We start from the raw sequence: 9,744 nt of genomic DNA, 5'->3' as shown, positions 1-9,744 counted from the left end.
TTGTTCACAGTTGTTACCTTCAAAGCCGAAACCATACACTTAGCCTATTGTTTGGTTCATGCACATAGCCTATTGTTTGATCCATACACATAGCCTATTGTTTGATCCATTATTATTGATCCATACACATAGCCTATTGTTTGATCCATTATTATTGTTGAGTGATATCAAATTGTCTTTCTTCTGCTGACTGTCAATAATGACAAGTCTAGAAGATGCACTTTCACTGGCAGTCTGAAAAAAAGTACAGAGTATGACGTAATCAAAAGTTTATATACGGCGTTATAATGATGTTTTTATAACCTATTGTGTAAAGTTTTATATTTACAATAACACTTTGATAAGATGGTGCCATTAAGTGTTCATATATGTATTTATATCAACGTACGTTGGAACACTACACTTAGAAAATAAACAACAAACATCAACTGATTTTTAATGTTACAAATCTGACACAAACACCTTTATTTATGAACCAATTAACACTTTAAGGGCACCATCTTATCAAAGTGTTATTGTAAATATAAAACTTTACACAATAGGTTATATGTTTAAATGTTAACACGAACGTTATTTTCAGGAATCTTAATACACAAAAAAAGTATATGTGTCGTTTTAACACAAACCACCGTTTGAAAGACAATATTTTAAAAATAAGAAACACATGGTCATACATGGAAGACACTTGTAGGAATTTTATGCGACTTTAAGAATAAGATACCTTACCAAAAGATCGCCTAAAACGATAACATTGACAATTATGCAAGGTTCGTTTTGAAACATCTGTTTCAGACATGTGCGGTTTGGGAAATCTAATAGCATTATATAAAAGTGATAAATACCTTTGCGGTATCCCAGACGGCGGTATCTGTACTCAGGTGGTAGCCACTGATTGCAATATGAAATTGTAAGATACATGAAGAGAAAGTCAAACTTTTCCATTTAATTATCGATGACGATGGTTTACCTTTTTTCAGTTAATATATAGGATTTATCAATAATCAGTTAACAATGTAATTAATAACAAATATGTATTATACTGTTGATGAGATTAAGATTTGTCGGGTAGTAAGAGAGGGTGTTTTAATGTGGCAAGTGTACTTTTTTCTAAAAATAAAAATCTTGTTTTATAGATAATTGCATCATTCAAACAGGAAATATGATAAAAAAAATCAACAAGGAAGGGTGGTGATCAATAAACGCAACCTCTATATGACCAATCAACACATGAACACTGGCAATAGTCGAGCAGGACACAATACAAAAGCAGGGCACAAGGCAATGCACGGAGTGGGTGATTTCTTTTTTAATACATAAAAGGAAATAATAGAAACCAACAACTTACATCACAAATTACCAAACGTCCTGCACGCACCAGCGTTGCAAATTTCTGATTGGAGATTTAATCCTTGGCATTCCTCTCTATCGTTGCTTGGAGACGGATTATTACACAGCCTTGACCTTGATCGCGTTCCATATCCGCATGGTACAGATTAAGAACCCCAGTTCAACCAATTTCCCCAAGAACCGTCAACTATATTATTAAAGAAATAGTTTTACAATTTTCAGAAATGCGAACTTATTTGGAATCACTGTGCAAATCAAAGAAATAAAATGTTTAACAAAATAAAGAAACAAATACGTGCGTCTTTCTCTTTTGCTTAAACATGATCGTATTTTCTTTATAAATGCCATTTATTCAATTAATAACAGAAGATTTAGTATTCATGTTCAAACTAGAAAAGGCAATTTTCAAATAATAAAGTTACAAATGCACATTCCAATACTTGTATTTCTACATTGAAACTGGTGATAAAATTACTAACAATAGTAACGATTGAATATAACGGTGACCATTTTGAGAAGAAAAATGATGCTTGTTATCCTTGAAATTACTATATTACGAAAATTCTCACGCTGTTGATAATGATGATGAAATTGCTACTGAAAATGATTATCACGAAGACGACTTCGACAACAATGAAGATAATAACAATGATGATGATAACATTTACGATGATGATCACTATAATGATGGTGATTAAAATGACAACATTATTTGTGTTAATAATATACTTTCAAAATTTGATTTTTTGGATAATTTCAGAAATATAATTTCCTTTGCATACATTGAGAATCAGTGAAATACCAACGAATATGTGCGTAAACTGTCCATCCGACTTCAGTTATTGAGTTTTCCGGGTAATAAGTACAAAGTTCGCATATTTTATCAAGTTTGTTATAATTAAATGATAAATAGTGCGGAAACTTTTCAAAGAGAACAGAGCATTTCAACAATGACCGCACATTCCGTGACTCCACTATTCTAGAATTCCTTCCGTTTAATGTAAAAGGTTAAATAATTCCACCTTTTCCCGGCTTTGGCAGAAATAAGGCCGTTCCTAATACTACAACGCTTAATTTCAAAACAGCTTTCCCAATTTTAATTAAAATATATTCTACAAAATTCAAATATAATACAAAGTTTTCTTCAAAAGGTTTATAACTGTCAGGAGAAATGTCTGCCTTGATGTTATTTAATCTAAGGAAAGATTCAGTAATAATTACTGGAACCAATTTCCAAGATATGGGAGCTGGGCAGCACCGCCTGATATAAGAGTGAAATATTCTCAGTTGGAAAACTAGCACGTAATTGTTTAGTTAACACTATTTTTTTTTAAGTATTTTTATCCTTTTCTATCTCAAATCAATATATACATGTAAACAACAAACTCTGATTATTATTTACACCCAAAACAAAGAACTCTGATCATTATTTACACCCAAAAACAGACACACATCATTTATCAACCACTTATACGTATTATCTTTTCACGTATACGTCTTTTATACAAAACACTACTAGACACCTGGCGAGCCCAAGCTCTAAACAACTTATGACCAAACAAAACAATAAAATCACCACAAAATGAAGAACACAAAAAATGAATATTTTTACAACTCTAAGATACAGTATAAACCACAAACATTCATCCAACAATATTAACTTCACACAATCTAATCAGCATCAGAAAACAACTTAAACTAAAGTACCCAATATTTACATATATTCTCAAAACAAAGCAGCAACTAATATAATCTTGACCAAACAAACATTCAACCAATATCAACCAATTATATCGTCACAAACAGATATAACTCAACAACCAAAAACAACTAATTACAACCAATAAACCCTGATCAATTAAGATCACCACAATTATATTCAACCACTTCAACAAACCAACAAAACTCCCTACTAAAAAACAAAAATTATCTTCTCAATAAAAAAATAACCCGCTACACATACAGCGTGTCCTCCTAACTGATGTAAAATCTCTCTCTAAACGCGCATATTTGCTAGCATAAACAATCTGACATTTAAACATGTAGATAAATTTTACACTCCCAGCAACAGGTTTATACGGAAGCCCATAAGTGCCATTTTGTCTTAGGACTTTTGTCTTATGACTAATGACTTGTGTATTATGACTTTTGTCTTATGTACTATGACTTGACAAAAAAGCGGCAAAAGGGCAAGTTTCATCACATGCACCCTTCATGGACGTTGGAGGTAAATTTGATAGTGAAACAGAAGACGATTTGGTAAGTGTTAAATTTAAAAAGTATGACAGTACTGTATTTCTCCTAACTTGAATAATTATCTCCCATACAAGGTTAGGTTTCGAATATATGGGTCATCTCAGATGAAAAAATAGGTCACAGGGCACAACAATCGTATTAACTGTTAAAGTTTAAGTATCAAAATATTTGCAAGACTGACACATTTTTAAATCATGTGTGAAACTTTATTCTGTATAGAATATAAATTATTTCTCCTTCAGGTAAATGCGAGTAGTAAACAATGCGAGTAGTAAACGTATTCATGCACTAGTTCAGAACATAGCAGGCCACTAAGAAGAAAAAAGACCGAGAAACATTGAAAAAGATTAACTTATGGAGATCCATTGATGGTAAACATGTTGGACATTCATCTTCTACCTGTGACTCTCTTTACAAAGGAAAATACAAGAAATTGATTTATGATTTATCAGACAAGTACAAAGGCAAATGTGCCGAATGATGATATTTTATCAAATTGCAGAGTACAGTAGGAGAACAAAAAGTAACAAAGAAGACTGCTTTGGTAAGAGTTAAATTGTTAAAAGATTTACATAAATTAATTTTGTTTATGTCATGACAACTATAGTATATAGGATTAACTGTACAACTAGTTGCAACTTCTCCATGCATCTGTTTCAGTTTCAGTTCTTTTCCAAAACTGCAAGGCATTGGCCTAACAACTTGAAACTCTTATTCTTATGGTGACTCTATTGAGTTATCTCCCTTTTAAACTTCTTTTTTAATTTTTCAAATATAAAGGTTATTTGAGTGTTCAGTACCTGTATACGGTGCAATTTTGGTTTAAGCAGTCATAGTCTTACTTATCAACCCGTCCGCTTATATCAACAGGGCGAGGCTATGTTTTCCGTGAGTGTGTATAAAATTTTCAGGCCATTTAATCAAACTCCGTCTTTGTTTAATCTTTTTTTCTCCCTAGCAACATTTATATGATTTAAAAAAAAAAAAAAAAAAAAAAAAAAAAAACCTACACACTGATAACTATGATGTTTGAATAATTATTGCAATTGACATTTTATACAGTAGTGTTTTTATAAATTATATATTTTGTCTGACATCTTATAAGTATGAATAAAAGCTTATATGTATACGTACTCTGTTTTCCAGATATCACAAGTGAATATGTTGGCGTTCCATAGCTTTTGGTTTTGTCTTTGGATACAACAGGTTAACTCTGTATTAGGAGTGACACCTTCAAACATACCAGACACATCGACAGCAGGAAGTACACGGCTTGAATTAGTGAAACACTATTTTTACTGTGGGTTTTCATATCCGGAAATTATTCTTTTGTTGTTTGTTATAAATAACATTAAAATATCGTTGCGACAGCTTAATAGAGTACTTAAATGTAACAACTTACGACGTCGAACTGGATACACACCAGATCACATTGTTCTTGATTATATTTCCAAGGAAATTGAGACAAGTGGTCAGTGCATTGGTTATCGTTCGATGTGGAAACGCTTGACAAATGAACATAAATTAAGAGTTCCTAGAAATAAAGTTCTTTCATTTATGAAAACTATTGATCCTGACGGAATAAATTTTCGGAAAGCCCACAGAATTAAAAGACGCAAGTACAGAATAAAGGGGCCAAATTATGTATGGCACGTAGACGGTTACGATAAACTGAAACCATATGGCTTTTGTATACACGGTGCTATTGATGGTTACAGTAGAAGGATACTTTGGCTAGAAGTGTCACAAAGTAACAACAACCCTGCAGTCATCGCTATGTATTATCTTGAAGCGCTGAAGACGCTTCGGGTTGTTCCCCGAATTCTTCGTTGTGATAAGGGAACGGAAAATTCAACTCTGTCTTTGCTCCAACCGTTTTTCCGGTACAATGATACAGATAGTATATCGAGACTTAGAAGTTTTATATACGGAAAAAGCGTTTCAAATCAACGAATAGAGGCCTGGTGGGGAACTATGAGACGCCAAGGAATTCAATGGTGGATTTCCTTTTTCAAAGATTTAAAAGACAATCAAGAGTATGATGAAATAAATCCTTTACATGTTGAATGCTTGAAATTCTCTTTTATGCACTTGATTCAGGCCGAGCTTGACAGAATAGCGGTTAATTGGAACTTACATTCCATACGTAAACAGAGAAATTCTGAGGTACCAAATGGAAAACACGATTTAATGTACTTCGTTCCGGAATTGTTTGGCGGACACAATTATGGAAAGATTGTAGATCAAAATGATGTTGATGCTTGTTGTGAAATGTACGGCTTACGTAGGACAACATGCATTAAAGAATTTCAAGATTTGGTAAAATTACTAAAGCCTGACATCCGCATTCCCATGGATGTACAAGATGCTCTAGAACTATACAGGGAACTACTGTAACTTATTGATGAAGCCATGGAATAATTTCTCTCATATATGTGCTCTGAATAAATTCTCTTCAAGTATCAGATATTTAATATAATTCATTGAGATCGTTTGCGGAACAAGTTCTTGCCAAGGTTTTTTTAAATCAAAACCCACTGGTGTCATATGAAGAAACATGGAGATGGCTCGAGTAGGACTCGAACCCATAGTCCTTAGGTTGAGGGGCAGACACATTAACCAAGAGGCCACCGCTCCTCTTTCCCCTTGTTTAAAAGAAATGGATTGTAGTACGAAACGTAATGTTGTGTAAGCTTGTTCCTCCGCAAAATGGGTTTTTATATGGAGTTAAATAAAGGAGTATGTAAAAATCATTAAGTAGAGCAATTTATTATATCTTACAATAATTAAGTCATGCAATAAATTCAATTTTGAAAAAGAAACAAAACCAAATGCTATCAGATAGTATCAGATGTTAACTTTGAATTGCTTTTGCGTAGTGGATTGGTAAATTCTGCGATCACACTTATGTGCCTTTGAACCAGAATCTTTTACTTATTTGAGGTCAATTCAAGGACATTAAAGTATTACAAAGAAGAATGAAACACGAGGCTATTTGATCTGATAGCTATCTGATACAAGGGGGCTAAACTAGTTACATGCTTGTTCCCAAAATGTTGTTCTGAGATGCCCACAATGTAACTTCCAAACATACAGATTTTACAGGATATATGTCTTATAATATTGTTATATTGTTATATTATATAAATGTATATAATTGTCTATTATATGATTATATAAAAATTCATACACAACATAAGAAGTAGTTTATGTACATTAAAAAAACATAAACTGATATCTATTCTGTTTCCCTTTTATAGGTTTTTCCATAGAACTTATTCAAACAACCCTTGAAACTTCACTGGTGGATATCAAAACATGAATACTATGTCCATTTGTTTTATTTCCTTGCTTAGGTTAAAAGACTGACACTTTCAAAAAATATTGTTTTAAGGAAAAGAGCTCGCTTATATGAAATATAAATCTGATAAACAAAATTAAATGGTTTTAACGAAATATATTGACAATTATTTAAGTCTTTAAGTAAAAAAAAATAAACAAGTGTTAACTTAAAACCAACTTTTCTTTTCGGCATACAAACTTAAATATTTTGAAATCAGTCATAAGTTTTTACTTAGATTTTAAACAAATTGAAAATACTTATGTCAAAGAAACAGAAATAATTATAGTTTTTTTAAAACAGCCTAATACAAAACAAGAACTATCACTAAATGTGATTAATGCAAGACTGCTTCGGAAATGATGGAGTATTAGTAATAGAATACCTTTTAAAATAATTGAAATTGAGTTATGGGTTGTGGGCAATTAAAGATAGTTTTGTGGTTCTTGTATGTTTCAGTTCCAGTCAATGTGGTTTAACATTGATGAAGTGTGTTTTATTGAATTACCCCTGAAATAAGTTCAGAAAGAGTTACGCTTCTTCAGCACTGCACTTCATCTCATTGCGCTTGACCATTGTATGAAGTTGCATTAAATTCTAAACATTAATTTTAAGTTATGCATCGGACAAGGAAAATGAATGAAGGGCAATAACTCTACAAATACTGAAGATGGAGTTATGGTTGTTGTATACTGCACTTCCTTTCATTGTGCTTGACCATTGTATAGAGTTGTATTGAATTCCAAACCATAGTTTTCAAGTTATGCACTGGACAAAAATTAACAAAGGGCATTGTATGAAGTTTTTTTGAATTCGAACCCGTGCTTTTAAAGTTATGCTTCGGACAAGGAAAAGATTTCAAAGGGCAAAAAGCTCTGTAATTTGTCAAAATGGAGTTATGATTCTTGTGTACTGCATTTCCTCTTATTGTGCTTGACGATTGTATAAAATTGTATTGAATTACAACCAGTAGTTTTCAAGTTATGCTCCAGACAAGGAAAAGAAACAAAGGGCAATAACTCTGTAATAAGTCAAGATGGAGTTATGGTTCTTGAGTACTGTACTTCCTCTCAATTCGCTTGACCATTGTATGAGGTTATAAGGAATTCCAACCATGAGTCTTAATGTTATGCTCCGGACAAGGAAAATGCAACGGACCGCTTTACCGACCGACCGACCGACCGACCGACCGACCAACCAACCAACCAACCAACCAACCGACTGACCGACCACCGGTTGACTCCTATATACCTGCCTAACTTCGTTTCGGGGGTATAAACAGTTTTATTTAATGTAATATTAACCACTTTTGATGTCACTCTCAATATATATCAAACAATAATATTTCAGTTCCATTATATCACATTTACTTATTTGCTACTCCCGTTCATATCTTTAGTTTATTTTACTAAACTCTGTTGGGAATTCAGTCGCTACTGGTCTGCTATCGGGATCATAGTTCAGCCCCTTGGTTACAATGTCTACTATTCTGCTACAAATACAGTCCATTTGTACAAGTTTTGTAATGGCATGTGGGACTTCTTTTTGACTCATAAATTCTTTAATTGTTTCAACAACTGATCTTTCATTTTCTTCTTCTCATCTTCCTCTTGTAATCCCCACATTGGACATTCACTGAATAATTCTGCAAGAGTGCCTGCCATTCCCCAAACATCAGATTTTGTTGATGCAGGTCTACTACCAAGCAAAATTTCTGGTGCTTGAAAGATAAGGGTACCTGGTTGCATACCTGGTGCATAGGTGGTAGCAGAACTATTTATTGTTAACAATTTTGAAATCCCCAAGTAACATAATTTCACTACTTCTAAAGATTCTGATACAATGATGTTCTCTGGCTTTAAGTCTCGATGTAATATAATAGGAGAACTGTTGTGCAAGTAAGCAACAGCCTGTGATATCTTTTCAGCAATGTGGCACTTTTTTAGAAGGGGGATTATTTGGCATCGATCACCAAACAGTAGGTCATCTAAATTTGATCCTTTTATGTACTCAGACACAATGTGTAATGCATTATTATATACCGAATACCCCATACACAGTATAATGTGTGGATGCCTTACTCTGCTGAGAACTTTTACTTCCGTTCAAGAGCTTTCTGGACTAGTTTTAATTCGCCTTTATTTTTACAGTTTTTATTGCAACTGGAGTAAAAAATGATAATGTGCCAAATGTACTGTTCCAAAAGAGCCTTCCCAATTTTAGGTCCCATACATAAACTATCATAAGGAATTTCTGGCACATTTACATCTGTTGAGAAATTAAGCGCGTGTATAGGATTAATACTTGGCTGTACTTGAACGTTCTTTGAAATAGTCACAGTTTGTCTGTTCACTCACATTCTCATTCATGGCATGACTTTTTATTACTTCATTGTTTGTAATGGAATCATAACTAGGAGTTGATCGTTCAGTAACAGTAACAATATCATCAACTGTTTTGTCCTCCATTGATGGTTCAGTAACACTGCCAACTGTACTTGTCCTCCATTGATGGTTCAGTAACAGTGTGAACTGTACTGTCCTCCATTGATGGTTCAGTAACAGTGTCAACTGTTTTGTCCTCCATTGATGGTTCAGTAACAGTAGCAACTGTACTCTCCTCTATTGATGGTTCAGTAACAGTAACAGTATCAAGTGTACTGTCTTCCATTGATGGTTCAGTTACATAAGCAGTATCAACTGTACTGTCATCCAGGGACTGAAGTCTTACTCGGTCAGTTAAAATCTCCTGAGTTGCATGACAAGTGTTTGTTGAAAGTTTTATTTTTTCTGCCAGCAAAG

General features: G+C 33.3%; 2 protein-coding genes across 3 annotated transcripts; one reads left to right on the top strand and one right to left on the bottom strand.

Moving 5' to 3' along the window:
* The first annotated feature begins 3,454 nt into the window (after positions 1-3,454).
* On the top strand, positions 3,455-6,882 carry LOC132760318 (uncharacterized). Of its 2 annotated transcripts, none has more exons than XM_060752267.1 (2): positions 3,455-3,974; positions 4,750-6,882. In XM_060752267.1, the coding sequence occupies exons 1-2, from the start codon at positions 3,972-3,974 to the stop codon at positions 5,998-6,000; spliced, it is 1,254 nt and encodes a 417-aa protein (XP_060608250.1). In that variant the 5' UTR covers positions 3,455-3,971; the 3' UTR covers positions 6,001-6,882. The 2 variants fall into 2 exon arrangements, with proteins under 2 accessions (XP_060608250.1, XP_060608251.1); XM_060752268.1 differs by having other exon boundaries at positions 3,457-4,147.
* Positions 6,883-8,493: 1,611 nt separating this feature from the next.
* LOC132760317 (uncharacterized) lies at positions 8,494-9,411 on the bottom strand. Its single transcript, XM_060752266.1, has 2 exons — positions 9,248-9,411; positions 8,494-8,830 (listed from the first exon to the last, which is right to left on the bottom strand). Exons 1-2 carry the CDS (start codon positions 9,409-9,411, stop codon positions 8,494-8,496), a joined length of 501 nt encoding a protein of 166 aa, XP_060608249.1.
* Positions 9,412-9,744: the final 333 nt, after the last annotated feature.

This window comes from Ruditapes philippinarum, unplaced genomic scaffold (genome assembly GCF_026571515.1).
Source record: "Ruditapes philippinarum isolate M1 unplaced genomic scaffold, ASM2657151v2 ctg15996_1_1_1_1, whole genome shotgun sequence".
NCBI classification, from domain to species: Eukaryota; Metazoa; Mollusca; class Bivalvia; order Venerida; family Veneridae; genus Ruditapes; species Ruditapes philippinarum.
Note: the sequence above shows the minus strand (reverse complement) of the source record. Positions and strands in the feature narration are given on the sequence as shown.